Raw genomic sequence first — 20,823 nt, 5'->3', positions numbered from 1 at the left:
GTCTTTCTAATGACCCTCTGTCGCTCCACACTCTAAAAAAAAAAAAGTTGAGTATACTTAAAAAGGTTAAGCAACCAGCTGCAAAGGCTTTTTTGAGTATGCTCAACTAAGTTGTGTCAACTTAGGATAAGAAGTTAACTCAAAGTGCTATTTTAAGTTTTTCAAACTTGATATTTCAAGTGTTCTTTACTTAAGTACATGAGTAGACGTGAGGATCAAACTCAATATTTTAAGTTATGTTAACTTAAGTACATAAGTAGGTCTGAATAGTAATAAGTTTGAGAAACTTAAAATAGCACTTTGAGTTAACTTCTTATCCTAAGTTGACACAACTTAGTTGAGCATACTCAAAAAAGCCTTTGCAGCTGGTTGCTTAACCTTTTTAAGTATACTCAACTTTTCTTTCTTTACAGCCTTCATTTTTAATTAATTGGAAATGTACACCGTTAAAGAAAAGAAAAACATCGTAAAACACAAAATGTTTAATAACAATAAGTTGTTTGCTTGCAAAACAATATTGTCTTTCAATTTCAACACTTGAATAGTAGACAGCAGGGGGTCAACATCCTTATAATCTCTACTTCATGCCATTTAAACCCAAAGACACATACTAAAGTTCCGTCCTAATACTCAGTCAAAACAAAAATAAATGCAAATATGTGTCTGCATGGCGCTATGTGGCAGTAACAACAATAAACTAAAATTATAATACACCTAAAGCGCAGGACCAGCAGTGGATAGTTCAGCTGTAATATACAAAGTATATACAAATAACAAACTTGTTAAACATCTAACACTTAAGGGTGTTGACCAATTTGGTCAACTCATACCATCGGCATTTGGTCAAATTGGTGACATTTCAGTCCCTCATGAAAATCCAGTCAAGACCATATGGCAGGCTACTTCAGCAAACTGTTCTTTAAGGCCTGAACCCGGGTAGAGCACTGGGTACCAAGGTTCATGAACACCTTTTGAATTACTTAAAAAATGTGTACCGTAAGTCCTTCGGATAGTCCAGGTTAAGAGCCTGGATGAGCCCAAACAAAAGGGCAAATGCGGTTGGGAAGTCGCATACATCCTCCAGGACAATCCGTTCCTCAATAACCAGGGCGATGCTTATTGTTGTTGGACTTGAGCGGACCACCCCAACGCCATCTTCAACAACTGAATATTCCAAGTTCAACTCCCTTGACGCAAAATTCCTCCGGGTCTGTATTTTAAAGAAAAACAAGCATAGAGAGACTTTCATAAATATTCACCCCCTCTTTAAAATTCTCTTTTTTTTCGTTCCCATTCTGTAACAATACATTTGAAAAGTCAAAATACATTTTTGGTTGGTAAATTTTCTGCAGATTTTAAAAACAAAAATATACCACTTTCATACCATATTCACCCCCTACACATTTGTATTATAGTATTTTAATATTTAAATATTCATACTCTGAATGTCGTGTCTTGTCATTAAATAAATAAATAAATAGATAGAGCAGAATACAGGGAAACATTTGCTCACTGTACAGGCTTCCTTCGATTCAATAAGTGACAAAAACCTGAAGGAACTGGAGCAAATCTGCCATAAAACAATGGACAAAATCACTCCAAATCTGCCAGATTCTTACTCTAAAGACATGTAGCAGCAAAGGGTGCTAATGTTGTGTAGGGACTTTTTTAGTTTTATTTTCTTAAAAAGATTAGCTAACCAAAAAGGTATTTTGACTTTGAAAATGCACTGACAGAGAATGACTTTACAATTAAAAACACTCAAATATGTACATGCATCATTTTTAAGTCAGACAAATCTTCAACAGGTCTAAATACTTTCTGAATGCACTGTATACGAGGTCTCAAAACCCATGACTAATTTGGGCTTGGAATTATAAATGTTACCAGTAAATTTGAAGGAGAATTGCTGTTACAAAATGCATGTGATGCAGGCACCACACTCACATGTAACCTTGATGCTACAGTAATATTGCCAGTATGAAATGAAATGTTAAAAACTGTAAAGTTACACTTATTAAACTATTTAGGTGGAATAACAAAGTAACAGTGAAGTAGAAATGAGGGTTTGATGAAAGTTTGCATTCGTGTTTTGTTGCTCAATGTGCAACCTAAATGACATTGACACATTAGTCTTACCAGATATTTCTTCAGAAAGCCGTCCGGCTTCGCCATCAAAGAACGGTAGACCCCATAGAGCTGTAGAGTTTCTGTGGGCAAGCACATCAGTTGTCTGAAAGATACAAAATGAAGATTAAAAATGTATATATTCATAATAATTAAAATTCAAAAAATTCAATGCAAACTATAGAAGACAAAGGCATTTGGCAAACTGCTTCCAGCATTGTCGCATGCATTTCAGGTTGGCTGTATTCACTAACTAAATTAACCTATATTTTACCACTGTATATATGGGCATCATGTTTTTGGACACAGCTTAAGGGTGAAAACACAGTAACGCTCTCTTGCTTTTCATCTCCGAAATCACCAATTTGAAATGTCAATTAAGTCAAACAATACAATACACCTGTGAACATTAACGTGTCTTCATATTTATTTTGTAAGACAAACTGGAATATTAAAGGGTGATCTGATGGTAAATGCTCTGCTCCAATGTTATGGTTTGCATAGTTTCATAATTTATGTCTTGTGTCGGACTAAATAATTGTGAAAATGCCCCTCGTCTGTCCCCCAGTTTTTGGTCCCAGTTCAAATCGAATTGAGGACCCCTGCTATACCACATGCACTTCCTACTTATTGATTACCTGTTCATCAAAGGTGTCTAGAAGGATCCTCATGTCCTTTCCAATGTTCCGCGGCGTGATCTGTACAGCTTAATAAGCTGCGATGAGTGTGCATCCAATGATGACAGGAAGATCTTCTTCAGGTCCACTCGAGTAATTCTGTAGAACGCTGCACAAAAGAGTTTGCATGTAAAGAAACAATGATGCAAGTTTATGTTCAATTGTACAATTGTCCAAAGGCATTAGATACATGCTGCTTTCTATTTCAGAACAACCAACAGTAGCCTGTGGATCATTGCACTCTGCAGGCAATTCATCATCTGCTTCTGGTAGATCAGTTGGAGTTGTTGGAGATATTACAGATTATCTAAAATAATTAACACTGTAAGATTTGTACTTACCGGATTTGTTACCGGCTTACATGACTACTGAAGGACATTACTTGTAAATTCACAGTTTTTGAATGGACAACAGTCACATGCTGCTTCAAATGAGCCCTGAGATGGCCTATGCATTTTTCTGGAGCACAGAGGACCTTACAGTCACACAATTCACAACAAAATGTGACCTGCACTTTAGGTTTACCAGACTGTTTATGTACTCTTGAAAGGTGGGATTTTAACGCACCAGTTGTCTTGAAAGTTCAGGTGCAGGCTGTATACAGGCACGGGAGTGGTTAGAGTCACGCCTGGTAATGTCTGTAATGCTTTCAGAGGACATCTTGACTGGGGTGGAAAAACTTGCATCCAAATCCTATGAAGGAAAGATAAGAACATGTTAACAATGTGCATAGTTGTCAAAACTCCATGCAAACCTAACAGCTTCACATCCCCTTATTTTCAAAGTTGCTCAAAGATGGGAAATATTTATTGCCAAGGAGTAATGGTACATTTTTTACTAAAACAGAAAAGCAGTTTGCCATGATTTATTAAATGTACACTGAGAACTGAGAATGTAAAAGATGATTCCACTAACCTCTAACTATGTTTACCTTAAGTGTGTAAAGGAGCTATTTGCAAGTCATTAAAATGGTTTTATCATAATGACAAACAATACTATGAGTGATGGAAGGAAGGGGGTGACCACGAAAAGCAACAGAACCTTCATCCCCCCTTTTGCTGAGTATTTTTAAATGAGTATTCATGCATATTTGTTTTGTATCATCAGGGAAGGAAAAGCATAGGTCAAGGAGTCTTACGAGTAACACAAATAAATTGGGTGCACAAAAGAACGGCGTGTTGCTTTATGCCTACTTCATTACCTGGAAGGTATCGAGTGCACCTCAATGGTACACGCGCGCGAGTAACTTAAACTAGCATGCTAAAGCCCTCGTGTTTCAACGCCACCAACACTAACGAACGGCGAAGCACTTTGCAGCAACATGTCAGCTAGCTAACAGAAACCAACCAATGTAACGTTAGCATACGGCGCTATAACATTGTGCACGTGCATACAACGTAGTAGCTTTAGCTAGTACAGACGTTAACTTTAATATGTGCAAATTCACTCGACCATGCAAAACCGCAAGCCGCGGGTCATTATCGTTAAATTACACATGACATTATGAACACGTGAAAAATAGGGTGGGGTCCGTCACATTGTAAACTTCTTAATGTTAACTTTTGCATTAAAAAAATAACATGTTCGCTGACCAGCCCGTTAGCAAACACACTCCAGAACATACACAGCCTTACCTTGTTAATTTGTGATCAAGGTAGACAGCATGCTGCAGCAACACTTGAGCTGACGTGGACCAGCGTGGACTTGCTAACGTTATCTCTAACCGAAGGCACTGGTGTAGCGCAGTGACGTTTTTTTCCCTCTCTTCTTCTTCTTCTTCTGCTGCTACTGCTGCTGCTTCTTCTTCTTCTCCTGAATTTGTGGCGGTTGGTTTTTTTTTTTTTTCTTGATTGAACTTTATTGAACATTGTCAACAGACATTCAGCAGATCATGAACATTCTTACACATATAAGATTTAGGTATAAAAAGTAAATGTCAATCAAATAAAATCTAAACAAATAAGGTATTTAAACATAATGGTATCTTAACAGGGGCTAAAGAAAATAATGTTTTATTTATTTTATTTTATTATTTAAAATATATAATTATAGTATATATATATATATATACACACATACATACATATATGTACATGTATATATTTACTAAAATCTACCCATGCACAGTGGCCTTAGTTACCTCAGCAGATGCCCAAACCACTATGCTGAGTTTTCTCGACTTAAAAGTTTCAGTGGACTGCACTCCTTATTAGTAAAGTTGACATTTTGAGTTAGCTCAACTTTTTCCAAAGGGATTTGTTGACTCAACTTTAAAAAAGGTGTTAGTACAACAAATTTGAAGTTGGGCTTTTTAGAGTGCAGAGTCACTTACAAACAACATCCATTATGACTAATTAGAAAGGAATGGCCTCCCCACAGACCCGCACAGGCTGGCTCATCAGCCAACCTCTCCCTTCATTTCCCCCGAGAGTCTCCCGTGGTTCGCTTTGCCCAGAGCCTCGTGTGCCCGCAGCAAACCTGGCAACGAAGGACAGATGTTAAACAGCGGTGGAAATGTGTTTACGGGCTCTCGAAGGACGAGAAAAACACACACATGGACTTTGGCGTGGCTGCACACACACACACACACACACACACACGGACAACAACATGTAAAAGATGCAAGGTGGTTTATAATGAGCACTTGTTCTGGAGTGGTGATTTTCAAAATGGGTGTTAGACATGTGTTTGTGTTGCCACGACTGATTTCCGCCCCATTTATTCTCAATTCAGATTATCTCGGAGTCAGCACCTCGAGCCTAATGGGTCACTAAAGGCTGCTGTTCGTTTCGTGAACGGGTCCTGATTTCTCAGCATTTACGTTACATTTGTTTCAAAAACTGCTCTGCAGAATGTCGTCGTCGGCCTCACATGAAGTTATAGATTTTTGATACGCCAACAACCTTTTTTAACGTATAAACTGCTTGTTTTCTCTTTATTTCTTCCTGTAGAAATCGCTCAGCTGACCAGCTGTGACAGCGGCATTGCAGAAACACCAGAAACGGACGACTCTGTGAGCGCTCGGGGATTGTTTTTCCTGCATTGATCTACTCCGTCCATCTTCACCGCAGGTGTATCTGCAAAGTACAGATGTTATCTTTTTGATTTGCTCTGGCGTTTGTGTCTCCTCTCGCCCTCAGTCTCAGAGCCTCAGCACGGCCCTGCGGTGCCGGCGTAAACCCTGTGAATTGGACTTTGAGATGACAAAACTCATCAGCAATGGTGCCTATGGGTAAGGACATCTTAATCTATATCTGAGTGTCTAATCTCCGATGATAGATGGTTTGTTACAGCCCCAACTATTTCAGGTCGAACTGACCTTTTCTTTTCCTGTTTTCAGGTTATCTCCCTCCGCATTTTCCTCCAGACGTTAATAACAATAGACATTAAAACAGATTTGATGATTCAATGGATCGGTTCATGTCCTGGTAAACCGTTTTTATTCCACAGAGCTGTTTATCTGGTCCGTCACAAGGAAACGAAGCAGCGGTTCGCCATGAAAAAGATCAACAAGCAGAACCTGATTTTGAGGAATCAGATACAGCAGGCCTTTGTGGAGAGAGACATCCTTACCTTTGCCGAGAACCCTTTCGTGGTGTCCATGTACTGCTCGTTTGAGACACGGCGGCACCTGTGCATGGTCATGGAGTATGTGGAAGGTCAGCCGCTAGCTTCTTTTGTTTTCTTTAGTGCGCAGTGCTGCAGCTTGAAAGCACTTTGAACAATGTCTCCTGTGTGCTTCTCTCGATCACATCACTCCATTGGTGTTGACAGGTGGAGACTGTGCCACCCTTTTGAAGAACATGGGTCCGCTGCCCGTGGACATGGCCAGGATGTACTTCGCAGAGACAGTGCTGGCTCTGGAGTATCTCCACAACTATGGCATCGTCCACCGGGACCTCAAACCAGACAAGTGAGACCTCCCGAACGTCATAGCAGCCAACTGTCGTTTTTCATGATCCCAATTCATGGTAATGTTTCCGTTCTCCGGCTCTTGTCCTCTTCCTCACAGTTTGCTGGTCACGTTAATGGGACACATCAAGCTGACAGATTTCGGGTTGTCCAAAGTCGGGCTGATGAACATGACCACCAACCTGTACGAGGGACACATCGAGAAAGATGCCAGGGAGTTCTCTGATAAGCAGGTGCATCTCGTTCAACCGACAGTTTGGACCAAACATGTTCCACGAACCACACGGTGTTCTGGTTATTGATTATGTTTTGATCGTTAGGTGTGTGGAACCCCAGAGTACATCGCACCAGAGGTGATCCTGAGACAAGGCTACGGGAAGCCGGTGGACTGGTGGGCGATGGGCATCATCCTCTACGAGTTCCTCGTGGGCTGTGTGCCGTTCTTTGGAGACACACCAGAGGAGCTGTTCGGACAGGTCATCAGTGGTCAGTGTTGCATCTATTTCTCCTCAGATTGTGAAAAACAGGCTTTGTTTTGGTAATATTTCTGCCGAATAAAGACTACTGCTCACACCTTACTGGTGTTTGATCCTCTGTCCAGAATATTTCCTTCATTCTAATCCTTAATTTAGGACAATAAACCACACATTTTGGGGGAATTTCTAAGTTTTAACAACACAGAAGTATATCATAAAAAAACCAACAACACAATCTTTAAACACCGGCAGACTGATGAAGAAAATATTAATAAAATCTGAAAATAAAAACTAAATAAAGGAGGTTTGATTGATACTTGATGATAAATAAAAGAAATTAGACGATAGCTAAATAACGTTGAATTAAGGGAAAGTTAAAATGACCACATTAACGTTGCATTAAGTGAAATGTGTCAGATGAAACCCGTACCACAGTGTTGTGTTAAAGGATGAATGTTTAAATAGTGTCCTTTCAATATTTACATCCTCCCTCCTCATGAAAACATGTCGTATTTTAACTACAATGCATAGCATGAAATTTCACTGAGGCATCGGTTAATCAAGAGGAAACATTAACTGCCTCTGATGTTTGGATTTAAAGATGAAAATAAACTGAGGTCAGTTTATCAAATCTATAATTTGACGAGACGCATTTTCCGCAGGTTTCACAGCATCTGGCTTTTAGATTCTGTTGAGCACAATGAGGAGGAATTCCCAAATACTCATTCAGATATGAATTACACATTTACATAGTCACCACGTGGAATTAGTCCGTGTGCATATTTCTCAGTTTATTGGAGACGGAGATTTCCCCCGAGGGCCCGTAGGAAAGCAGATGGCATGAGGCGGATTCAGCTTGACTTTAGACCACAAGTGAAGTTTTAATAATTCTGATGATGTTACTTTGACCTCTTCCTGTAGTCTCATGGTGACAGCCGCACAGGGATAAATCCTACTCTTAAAAATACAAACGACGGCTTTTATCCTGTCAGCGTTGTGGCTCGGATGAATTGTTGGAGTTGTTGTTGAACAGCCTCTATCTTTGGCGTGGAAATAAATGGCATGCCATGACCGATTTGCTATGCTCTCAATCAAATCGTACCGAGCCTCCGAGAGCGACTGTTAATTAAAGGGGCCTGAACACACTGAATGCGTGCCACCGTGGCCTCAGGCCGCACATACATATTCATAGCTCCCATCCCAGATTTGATTAAAATGGGGACAAATGGTGCACAGAGCAGACAATCAGCACGGCACAGACGGGCTTTGCTCTCCCTTTTCAGTGCTTATCCACGAGGCTTTTCACTCAAAGCCGGAGCACATTTAAATGGTCTCATTCGACGTAACGCTTACGCCTCAGAACGAACTCTGTTTTGTCTGAATTCGCTGGTGAAGCCATTTTAAAAAGAGCACTTGGTAAATGTCGGCCTTAGTGGGGTGACAATTAGGTAACGGCATTAAATCAATTGAATAAAAAAAAATACAAAATCTCACATTCCTTCATTCTTGTAATGCTAATGTTATTGTTGTTATGAACAGGTCTCCCGTTGACAAACAATAAAACATGCACATGAAGCATGGCGGTAGAAGACTCATTACATCTGTCGGCTCGAGCTCCCTAACGCGACAAATACAATTCTAGTGAGAAATGGCGGCTAGTAGCAGCGATAATGCAAAACAAGACGCACACAGTCGGCTCTACAGGTAGCGAGAAATACCTGTAGGTGTCCCAAAGTTACCTTCTGCACAAGTTACTAATACAGCCTTCTGGATATTTAATGTTTTAACATCATGTCTGAAATACTGATCGTTTGCATCGTTTGTTTCCAGACGAGATCAACTGGCCTGAGGGAGAAGATGCCCCGCCTCCTGATTCTCAAGAGCTCATCGCCTTGCTCCTCCGACAGAACCCTCTGGAGAGGATCGGCACAGGTACAGACGGCAAAGAGCGACAAAAAGGCCGGTAACTCGGTCAGGACCGGACAGGCTCAGCAGGCCAACATAAATCATCACGTGACCCCGAGTGCCACCTCAGCAGCGCTCATAATTCCAAGTCGCCGGGGGAAGAAAGGCAGTTTATCCTGTGACCTCTTCACCTCTTACCTTTGATCAATCGCAATTATTTCCTTTGCTGGTCCATGAATCTAGGTCCATGCATGATCAAGCAGTAAGGCCAGGACATTGTCCTGCATAATTCATGGTTATATCGGTTTGGCCTGCAGCCACCAGGGAAAAAATGCATAGCGTACGCGTTTCTTCGCCTCCTGGGTCTCACTGAGCCATTTCGTTGTCAGCGTTTTCTACACAAATAATTTTCACATTTGTTCTGAGGAAATGTATTGACGCTGGTTTTTTTAAATTTGCATTTATTCCATCCGCAGGAGGAGCTGCCGAAGTGAAGCAGCATCAGTTCTTCCACAACCTGGACTGGAACAGCCTGCTGAGGCAGAAGGCCGAGTTCATTCCTCAGCTGGAGTCTGAAGACGACACCAGCTACTTCGACAGTGAGTTATCTACCCAAAGCATCGCTGTTGCTCAAAAAAGGTTCACAATGTCTTATTTTTTACGTGTGTCCATAGATTTGCTTATAAAACATAGAAAAGATTCGCTCCTGACAACTTAGGATCTCGCCTCATAATCTTTTGGTGTTTTCTATTCGATATTTTGGGCGACTTTGTTCTGAAAGTGAAAGTCCCATTTATTGTTTTTTGTCTTACACAATGTAACACGGAGCATTTCGACGGCTTGGATCTCCGTCAAACATGAATCAGCAGCGCAAAACAATAACTGGGCTAGAAAACATCTGGTTCTTTGATTATAAAGATTAAAGTAAATGTTAACTACGACTCCCAAAGAGCATTTCGGCAAAAAAAACATCCAAACACAGACACATTTTAGTACAAATCACACGACAAACCCACATATTAAAAAAAACAATACAAGGCTGTAAATGAATAAAAGGAGTGAAAACTGATTAGGATCCATTTTCATCTACTTAAATCACCTTGTGGCACTTTTAATAACTGAGTGAATCTCCCATCATCCCCAGCTCGCTCTGAGAGGTACCATCACCTGGAGACAGAGGAAGAGGACACAAACGATGAAGACTTCAATGTGGAGCTGCGGCAGTTCTCCTCTTGTTCTCACAGATTCTCCAAGGTGCGTCCTTTAATCTCCCACTGACACAAAAATACCTCATCGTTAGCGCCTGAAGGTGTTGGTAATGTAAATGAGTTGCTGCCCTCGTCCGTCCTGCTCCTCTTCTCACGGGAAGCGAAGCGGTATTTCATATGGAAATGTGTGTCTGGAAAGCACACCCCGCTGTCCCTTTACGCCTGCAGTATTAAAAGCTAGATGTCGGCTTTGCATATATTTTCTGCTTCTTCTGTATTTTGTTAATGTGGAACACAAATACACACAACGCAGTGAAAGCAGCTGGGAGCGATTGTTGTGCTGCATTGCAGTATGCTCCCCGCTCACATCAAAGCATCGCATTGTCTCAAAGAGCAGCGTCTCAGAGGAAGTGTTGAGCAGCACTGAAGCTCCATGCTCGTAAGACACGATGAAGTCTGCATTAACTCCCATTAACAGCACAGCGTTTGACTGTGAAACCCTGATGTATTGAGCATTCCTTATTGTCTGTACAGAATACTCTGCATTTATTCATCAATCTGTGTAGTTTATTCAGAGCGCGACGGCGCGTGTCGTCATCTTGCCTCCACAGCCTGCGTGCACTAAAGTGAACCGTTGCGTCTCTGTGGTTGTCAGGTTTACAGCAGCCTGGATCTGTCCCGCGGGCTCCTGGAGGAGAAGGGCGAGAGCGAGGGCAAGAAGAGCGAGAGCCCGCTGACTGTTGACTCCCTCAGCTGGACGCCAGACTTTGCTGAAATGTATGCATTAAACCTGTAACATAAACACCATGCAGTATGTAGCCGAGATCCAATATGCACTTCAGGGCTTGAATCATATTAAACACAAGATGAGAAGATCATGGTAACAAAAACAAATCTATACCGGTTGAGGTCTACTCCAATCATCCCTGTGAGGAGTGAGGATCTGTTCGTCTCATGAGAATCTCGTCTCGTCTTCCACCAGGCCCTCGCTGTCCCGCTCGACGGACACGGACGGAATGAATCCGGGCCAGCGCCCCAACTTGTTGCCAAAGTTTGCCATCTCGGCAGACGGTGAAGGAGACGAGACCTCCGGCCTCGGTGACCCCAGCAAGACCTCCTTCTCCACTGGGGAGCTCCTGCAGGGCGAGCCGGACGCCACAACTCCGGGCAGCACGCACAGTGGAGCCACGCTCTCTGGTGGGAAATGACCCGTCTCCAGTTTCATTGTGCCCAACTTTATAATAAATGTGCTTGATCATCTTTGTTGTAAAGTCCCTGAAAGGAAACTACGGGATCCAAGCTTTTTCTGGTGGAATAGTGTAGATGATAATATTCATAACTTGCAGGTTTGTCTTTGTTGCATTTTTACACATTTTAAGCCAAGCTACTGGTTTGACAGCCCTGGTTAAAGGAACAGTTTGACATTTTGGGGAAAGATAGATGAGAAGATTGATACCTCTCTGTTTTAAGAATAGAATAATTATATCCATAATAAATGCATTCAAAAAGTCAAATAAAAATGACCGGGATGATTTGACAATGTCAGCATTTGCGCCGCGTAGTTGTGTGTCTCACTCCATGCTCGTCTTTTCTAATAATCAGGAAGTTTCTCAGAACATCTGGACCAGTTGACACCCAGAGGCGAAGAGGTGGAGAGCCCCGACGGCACCGGCCATACCGCCGCAGACCAGGGCGCTCACACCAACTCTCTGCGGCCCGAGAGCGCTGCAGAGAAGACCGGAGCTGTGGCTAAAGTCCCAAAGTCCGTCTCAACCGGTGCCCTCTCCCTCATGATCCCCGGCGGTAAGACGAAGAACGCAGACGTGCAACGCGCCGACACAAAAATATCATCTCAACCAGTTTCTAGAAGTATATCAGAGCAACAGCGTGCCAAGAATTGCAATAAGAGCAGCACACCTTTAGTCCAAATAACGTGAAAGAGATGAAAGCCTCGCTGTATAGATCTGTGTGAAATTGGCCCAGCGTGACACCTGCCGTGAGTTCAATTTAATCAGAGTGGCTGCGGGCAAGTAGCCGAGCACAAGCCGCTAATGAGAGTAAGCAGGCAGGGCAGGAGCAAGAGGTCTTCGCTGCCGGGAGAGTGGAAATCGCATTAGTTTCACCCGCAGCGGGAGCCGAGTGAGCCGGGCTCGTGAGCTTTATAGGAACACCTCACTGCTGACTCGAGGGGCCGACGTCTGATTGATGAAATGGAAGAATCTGCTCTCGTTTCTTTCCAGATATGTTCGGGGTGTCTCCGCTGGCCAGCCCCCTGTCTCCGTACTCCCTCTCCTCAGACCCGTCCTCGAGAGACTCCTCTCCCAGCCGAGACTCCTCCCTCTGTAACGCCAACCCGCGGCAGCCCGTCGTCATCCACAGCTCGGGGAAGAAGTTCGGCTTCACGCTGAGGGCGATCCGGGTGTACGCTTGCGACGGCGACGTCTACACCGTCTACCATATGGTCTGGGTAAGGGAGGGGCTGTATCGGCCTGCAGGAGACTGTGGGGGTGCTTTCACACTCGACATGTTTGAGCAACATTTAGTTCGGTTCATTTGGACCGGCCTCAAAGCCTGCGGGTCGCTTCCGGAGGGATTGTGGTCTGGTTCAGGATTTTATGACAGTAAACATGCGACGTTAGCGTGAATTCAAAAGCTGAACTTCTGTTAAACTTCCTGAAAAGGCAAAATAGATGATATCAAATGTCTCTTCTGCGTCTGTCAATCAGAATGTAGAAGACGGTGGAGCTGCACATAAAGCAGGACTCAAAGCCGGAGACCTCATTACTCATGTGAACGGAGAAGCGGTCCACGGTCTTGTCCACACTGAAGTGGTGGAGCTCCTGCTCAAGGTAACTGACAATATATCTTTCTTTAAACTGCAGATGTCACTTTTTTTTGAAAATAATCTTCAAATCAGATTAATAACGATGCTTTTCTTGATTTTGAAATAAAAATGTAGTTTTCTAATTTCATAAATGTTAAATTGGCTGTAGGACCAATTACAAATAATAATAAAAAACAACAGCTTATTAAATGATTGTAGAGGTTTCCATTTCATATGACTGCAGTAATGTTTTCACTGTGGCTGGATTGAGTTTATTACTGTACTATACTACTATAATCCTGTTATTTTCTTCTGTAAACATCCTCTACTTACAGGAACAGTATTAATGTTAAAATCTGAGAGTACACCAAACACAACGTCAACACTGATCTAACCCCGAAACATTCTAAAGTCTCGTCTCTTTGCCTTTTCAGAGTGGCAGCAAAGTGGTCATCTCCACAACCCCGTTCGAAAACACTTCGATAAAAACTGGTCCGGCCAGAAGGAACAGCTACCGGAGCAAGATGGTGAGGTGTGCCAAGAAGCCCAAGAAGGAGAAGACACCCGAAAGGTACCAATCGTCCAGTGAAACCTACATTTCAATCAGTGTCGATGTGAATGTCCTAACTATACGTATTGGATGAACACCTTGTTAAGAAAGTGACCAGTTCGATATTTTTTTGTGTTTTGCATGTTTTTGTTTTATTATTTGTATGTACATTTTTTCAAACTGCCCAAAACAATAAAACAAATATTTGTCTTTGTCTCCCTTTGCTTTGTTCCAGGCGCCGCTCCCTGTTCAGACGCTTCGCCATGCAGCCGTCTCCTCTCCTGCACACCAGCCGCAGTTTCTCCTCCCTCAACCACTCGCTGTCATCTGGTGAGAGTCTCCCCGGCTCCCCCACCCACAGTCTCTCCCCTCGTTCCCCTACTGCCACCTTCCGCCCCACACCAGAGTTCACCCAGTCAGGTGGAGATTTCGTCTAAGAAATCGTACCGTTTATTTTCACTTCATGTATGTTAAATGACTGATGTCGTCTTTTTTTCTGTCCTCTTCCAGGTGGCAACTCGTCCCAGAGTAGCTCCCCCAGCTCCAGCGCTCCAAACTCCCCCGCAGGCTCGGGTCACATTCGTCCCAGCACCCTCCATGGCCTCGGCCCCAAGCTGCCGTGTCAAAGGCTCCGACAGGGGCGGCGCAAGTCTGCCGGCAGCATTCCCCTTTCTCCTTTGGCTCGCACGCCCTCGCCCACCCCCCAGCCAACGTCTCCTCAGCGCTCTCCCTCTCCCCTTCTCAGTGGGCATCCCGTTTCCAAGACGAGCCAAGCCTTCCCGGCCAAGATACATTCCCCACCCACGATTGTACGCCACATCGTGCGCCCCAAAAGTGCTGAGCCTCCGCGCTCGCCCCTCCTAAAACGTGTCCAGTCTGAGGAGAAGCTGTCCCCCTCTTACACAGGAGATAAGAAGCACCTGTGTCCCAGGAAGCACAGCCTGGAGGTGACCCAAGAGGAGGTGCAGGATGAGGATCTGAGGCCCGGGGAGCGGGATTACACCGTCTTGCACAGTGTGGAAGAAACGACCAGCGAGCCGCTGGCAGTCAACCGCGTTCGACCTGTTGAGCAGGGCTGCTTGAAGAGGCCCGTGGGTCGCAAGATGGGCCGCCAGGAGTCTGTTGAGGAGCTCGACAGGGAGAAGCTGAAGTCCAAGATGGTTGCAAAGAGGCAGGACTGGTCAGAGAGGAGGGAGTCGCTACAGAAGCAAGACGCCCTGCGTGAAGCTGACTCGTCGTCCCCGGTGTGTGGCGATGACGGGGATGAGAGTTTTCTGGTCCGGAGCCAAATCAAAGCCCATAGCAGCCCAGACTCTGGCCTCCTGGAGGCCAAAGCTGCAAGCACAACCCTGAAAGATGTGCTGTATAAGAAACTCAGCACACGTGTCTCCGAGGGCATCGGCGAAACGTCTGGCGGCTGCTGTGAAAGTGACGGAGGACTCAGATCAACTCTCTGCTCCGCTCTCCCCGAGTGGCAGCACTCCAGACAGGGCAAAGATAACATGAAGCCGGACAGACTGGACTTCAAAGCTCCCACCATCGAGTTCACCAGGAAGAGGCTGTCCTTTGAAGAACGAGAGGACTGCATGTGTCGGTTGTCCCCCGGCATCCACGAGAACCTGCACTTTGGCTCCACCAGGTCTAAGAGCCTCCAGCTGGACACGGCCATGTCTCATGAGCACATGAAGGCGGGGCTGGGAAGTGTTCACTCCAGCCCCGAGGGTCTGTCCCCGAAGCTTTTCTCTGGCAGAGGAGAGAGCGCCGTGGAAAAACTCCAGCTCATCTCCTCCGCAGAGTCTCCGCTTCGGAAGACGTCGTCTGAATATAAACTTGAAGGACGCCACGCCTCCTCTCTCAAACCCCTGGAGGGCACTCTGGACATTGGTCTGCTCTCAGGGCCCAGAGTTTCTAAAACAGAAACCTGTTTATCCAAGATGGCGGAGAACACAAGCGACAGTGTTTCTTTGAGTCCTCCAATTTGGCTCCAGACCCCGACTGAGAGACAAATAACCATCCCCCAAGTGAAAAGTACAGACAAGCTGAAGAGCCCCCTGACTTGTTCCACAAGCCCCGAAGCGGTTTCTTCCCTAAATAGCATCGTGGCCTCCAAAGATCAGTCGAATAACGCAGCCGCGGAGGTGAAAATAAGCACAAGCGGTGAGAAAGCACAGGACAGACACGGTGAATCATTAAAGGCTCAAACCAGCAAAGTGGAGGCGCCGAGCTTCAGTGTTAAACAAGAGAGCCGGACGGGTATGAAGTCCAGTTCATCACTGGCTCATGAACACAGAGGCCCTCGACACAGCTCCCACTTCTCCTCCTGTGGAAAAACACCCTCCATACGGGAAGTCAGCAATGAAGATCAGGAGGATGAAGCGGAGCAGGAGGAAGTCGCACCACACGCCACATCACAGAACACCGACCGCTCCGACACAGCGGGCTCTTTGACTGCAGCAAAGCCGGAGGAAAGCATGAAAACTTTGGCTGCAGCGGCCGGTGAACCGCCGGCCGTGTCGCTGAAGCGGAGTACAAACTGTGGTTCGGATCGAGGTCAGAGCTGTGAGAAAGAAAGGACTCCTGCACGGACCTCGAACGTGAGCTCTGAGGCGACCGTACAGAACAACTCTTCATCTGTGCGCGCTCCAGAGAGCGTGCTTTCAACGCAGCGGCGGTCGAACGTCTGCTCGTCAAATACGGAACCGCAGGTTTCTATCACAACGTCTGGTTCTGTGAAAGAAGACGAAACCTGCAGCTTGAAATCGGACGGTCGGGTCGGGTCTGTTAGTGAGGAACAATGTAACGGATCTGCTGTGAAAGCGGTCGCTGATACAGGTGATGCAGGCAGCTCAGGCTCGAAGAAGTGTGCTGCCGTCACAAAATTGGAGCAAAAGAGAGAAGTTTCTAAAGTAAACATGGCCGCCTCATTAAATAATGTCACACTGAACTTGAATAGGAAAGATAACACTGTTGGTGCAATAGAGAGTAGCAGCAAACTGCTGCAGAAAGCAGAGGAGCCCACATCACCAAAGACACAGAGTATAGTCAATGTGAAGGATTCAGAGCAGATATCAACAATCTATCCAGCTGGCAAAGCACAAAACAAATCTTCTGATTCAGAATGCTGCGCCTCTAAAAGAGAAGAAACCGCTGCTGAGCTCAAAGGTTCATCCTCGGCAACTGCAAATGAAAGTGTTTTGGTTGCCAAAAGTAAGTGGAGGCCCGAGCCGCAGCCTGTACCGCACGCCGGCGTGAGGACGGAGACGAAGTCTCACGGTGCAGCTCCTCCCGTCCCCGCGGCGAAGGGCAGTCCGAGTTCAAAACGGAGAGATCCGCCGAAAGAATGTGTGCTCTCCACGTCAAACGCTCAAATAACCCACGACCCTAAACGGAGAGAAGCCTCGTCGCCATCCAAGCGGGAGGAATCGCTTCAGCCGACGCGTTCTCCAACTCTTGCTGATGCGAAGCAAAGAGAAACCCAGAACCCCAAAATATCTGCAGCAACTTCAGTGAAAGAAAACGACCGGAAGCCAAAATCTGTCCCTGCTAAAGCCGTCCCTTCATCGGCAACTCTGAAGACTTCCGTAGCTCCAACACCAGTTATTAAACAAGGTCTTGATGCTAAACTTAAAGACCCCTCACCCAAAAAACAAGCCCCGGCCGTGAGAAACCATCACGGCTCGAAACCAAGAGAAGTTGCTTCGCCTCATCAGCTGCCCTCAGATGTTCCTTCCCAGCCCGATCCCCCGGCGAAAAGAGAACCGCGGGGCAGCGAAGCCGACCCGGGCCGGGTCTCCGGCTGTGCGCCCCGGGAGAGTGCGGTCAAGGTGTCCAAGGAAGGCCCCAAGGCTGAAACGCTCAAACCGGACAGTCCCAAGGGCCCGGATACCCGGACAACCGCCCCCGACAAACAGGTGTCCTTCGGCAAGAGGGAGCAGGCTGAGAGGAAGAGAAAAGAGGCCGTTCAAGAGGTCGCGTCTGCACAGAAGAACACTAAAAGAGACGCTTGTAGAGCCGCCGCCTACGACAGAGATACTGGCAGGAAGCAGCAGAAGGAGTCGCCGCGAAGTTCTAACAACAAAAAATAAAGAGGGAAAAATAGCAGCCGACGTCAGAGAATCCAGATAGAACGTCGGAAGATAGTTTGTGCAAACGTCATGATGCCGCCTTATTGTTTTTATTTTAGTTTGAGGACCGGCGAGCTGTTACATGCTGGTAGAGAGGTGTGTGTGTGTGTGTGTGTGTGTGTAGGCAGTCGTTTGCTGATCATTTTTGGTGTTTTACTTTTTTTTTTTTTTACATCAAGTTGATTGTTTGGAGGTTCTGTGCAATCGGTGTCGGGGCAGCGGAGGAGGAGGAGCCTCCCCGAGGTGTGACGCGCTGTAGACTCCGTAGATATGATGTTGAATTGCACTCTTCTGGACTCGGAGGGCCTGAAGTCTTTAAATGCAGTAGACCACGCGCAGTTTTTGCTCAGCAATTCAGCAGTTTGTATCGCGATTGTGTCTCTGGAGTGATGTTCTTTGTGTGTTGGGTTTCCGTGCAGTGGTACACAGAGGGAACGCACCGTGCCCTGTGCTTTTCACCTAAAACTAAAAACACAGAACCATCTCACGGTTCTGCAAATCCTAAATTAGCGGGGGGGCCTTAGAATTATGGGAAGTAAAAAAAACTTGCTGTTCTTAGCAAGGTGTGGTGTTTATTCACATTCCTCTGACATCTGTACATATATTTTTTTTTTGATTTTTATGCAATATGGTGTAAATATGAAAGCGCTGTAAAACTGGGATTCATGGGCTTACATGATCGCCGTTTGTACCATATGTATAGATTTTGCGGTGTCATTTGTTCGTATGTATTAAGAGCTGGATGTCTCTGTGGTCTGAAGTAAGCTACCGTGGTGCGTCTCATCACACGCATCCTCCTCTGTGTGACTTTCAACATGTGTCCACATGTTCCAGAATGAGCTCGAGAGAGAGAGAGGAGGGGGTGGACGGGCTATTTCTGAAAATGTAGCATAAAATAACAAAACTGTGAGGGCTGTCGGCATTCCCCAGGAATGTCTTTGCCGTTGATGCTGAGTGTACATTATGAACTGTTGCTGTTTGACTCACGAGATGCAGTTTGTTTCTGAAGGCTTTGGTCGTCATCTCCGGTCCCGTGATGAAGATCAGATTAGATTACGTACACCGAGAGCTTCGCCGTCGGGGTTTCAACAGATTTAAATGTCGGGTTTCGGTCTTCGTGTTGTTCAAGTCGTGTGTGAGTGTTTCGATGTTTCAAAGGACTCTTCGTAGTGAGCAGCAGCTGGATTAAAGCTTCACCTGGGTAAAGATTCCACACGCGTACTTCATGTGCACAACATGCATTCGATGTTAAATACTTGGTACGACACGTATAGGCCTGCAACTTGCACACACACACACACACACACGTTTCTATACTGCAGATGAATTGCAAACCCTAAATGAGAACGAGGGAGTCTCCTCGGACACTCAGTATGTCGTGCAGTGTTTGCGCTCTTGTGCTGGCTGTAAAAACAACCTTGTCCACTCCGCGTACTCTCATGCTGACGAGTCAGACGTGACGCGGTGTGGAGTTCATCCTCACAGCAGGCGCACTGTGTCCCAGACGGGAACTGAGACACGAGAGATTGATTGCAGAGGTTTTAGCGTGAAATGAATCTGAGGTTTACTTTGCATTAGATATTGTTAATGTATTGCTAATGTAGTGTGAGAGAACAAATGCACCTTAATGTTTGACAATATTCAGTTCAGAGGGGGAGAAGAAGAAAATGGAACTGGTTTATGAGTTCCCCTCTCGTGACTCACTGACGTGTTCATTTGAACACGTTGAACACGCGTGTGTCTCTTTCCTCCTGTGACTGACTTTTCAATCCTCAAAGCACATTCAATGTTTGTTCACAAAGCATCGTGGATGTATATTTTGTATATTGTGGATTTGCCAAATCTGTGTTGTGTGTGCGAGATGTTGTTTCCAGTAGTGAGACGTTGCTCCCCGGCCTCCAGGATGTTCAATGAGAACATGTGTTTGTGCTGTAATCAGTCTGTTCATACGTCAGCTGCTTCCTTCTCTGCTCGTCTTCTCAGTTTCCTCTTCTTCTTTTCGTCCTCTGTGCAGAACTAGTGTTTGATGAACTTGCTTACGATGGTTTGTCTTTTAGAATATGTGCAATAAAAGTGTTTTGAGTTTTGTATTTTGCCCAAGGAAAGCTCTATGGATGTCATAGATGTTGTATATTAAAACAGATATTTATACTTCTAATGTTGCGTAATACTGAAAATAAAATGGAAATTATGAATTCATCTTTTCGGTCCTCTTTTGACAGAGTTCATAGATTGAAAGATCAAAGGGAACACTTTATCTTACGAGTCTATAATTTATGAATAATAATTCACTAAAACGTTTCCTGAAAATACTGAAATAATTTGCACTAATTTTATGCAAAATTAGAAGTTCACTAACTAAACAGTTTAGACGGTGGTACAATTGGTCCACTTCATCCAATCCAGTTCATAAATAATAAGAGTAAATAAATGACTTGTTTATTTATATTAATGTATTTAATTGGGTTTATGGGTCACTCGGGTCATATGAATTCCTATTTTGCCAATAATAATAATAATTAATACTAAAATAGACATTCATTTTAGGAAACTTCCCAGGAAATGAAGAAATGACACTTAAAATGCATTGTCCCCCAAAGACTTGAAAACAATTCCGTTGTCTCCAAGCTTCAGTTCCTCCATGAACCTTACATAGAAGGTCTGAGACTCCTAGAAGATCCAGAGGTGCAATAGATGAATCATCTGCAAACGGCACATGACAAATCTTAAAGATATGCTTATCTATTCTCATACACACATACTCCTCTTCAGTTATTTATACCGAACCATGGTATCGTGTAACACCAGCAGGGGGCAGTATCCTGCCATCCGTGTGCTGCGGAGGTTGTTGCTCTTCAATGCAACATTCAGTACAGAGGATCCTCCCAAGATCAGAATGAATCTGACAAAGATAAACAGATTATGTTTACAGCGAATAGTTGTCACCTCCAAACAGTAGGACGTTCATCTGTATTCAAAATAAAATTCCAAACATCCTGACATGTTGTCAATGGAGTAGA

General features: G+C 44.7%; 1 protein-coding gene and 1 long non-coding RNA gene across 2 annotated transcripts in view; one reads left to right on the top strand and one right to left on the bottom strand.

Moving 5' to 3' along the window:
* mast4 (microtubule associated serine/threonine kinase family member 4) overlaps positions 1–19,991 on the top strand; it is a gene marked incomplete at its 5' end in the record, with an annotated part of 71,345 nt that extends 51,354 nt beyond the window's left edge. The window contains 17 exon segments of the mRNA XM_079289667.1: positions 5,756–5,817; positions 5,945–6,036; positions 6,255–6,463; positions 6,579–6,717; positions 6,817–6,949; positions 7,037–7,202; positions 9,023–9,124; positions 9,574–9,696; positions 10,242–10,351; positions 10,961–11,082; positions 11,288–11,502; positions 11,908–12,108; positions 12,546–12,772; positions 13,032–13,154; positions 13,564–13,700; positions 13,915–14,099; positions 14,190–19,991. Of these exon segments, the coding sequence (XP_079145793.1) occupies positions 5,756–5,817; positions 5,945–6,036; positions 6,255–6,463; positions 6,579–6,717; positions 6,817–6,949; positions 7,037–7,202; positions 9,023–9,124; positions 9,574–9,696; positions 10,242–10,351; positions 10,961–11,082; positions 11,288–11,502; positions 11,908–12,108; positions 12,546–12,772; positions 13,032–13,154; positions 13,564–13,700; positions 13,915–14,099; positions 14,190–17,764 (5,921 nt within the window). The 3' untranslated portion in view covers positions 17,765–19,991.
* Positions 900–2,906, bottom strand: LOC306792492. The gene is made up of 3 exons (XR_013772819.1): positions 2,766–2,906; positions 2,140–2,233; positions 900–1,210 (listed from the first exon to the last, which is right to left on the bottom strand). It is a non-coding gene; the product is annotated as an uncharacterized lncRNA (long non-coding RNA).
* Positions 19,992–20,823: the final 832 nt, after the last annotated feature.

The sequence above is a fragment of the Melanostigma gelatinosum genome (genome assembly GCF_949748355.1).
Source record: "Melanostigma gelatinosum genome assembly, chromosome: 18".
Lineage (NCBI taxonomy): Eukaryota > Metazoa > Chordata > Actinopteri > Perciformes > Zoarcidae > Melanostigma > Melanostigma gelatinosum.
This window is presented reverse-complemented; position numbering and strand designations above follow the sequence as displayed.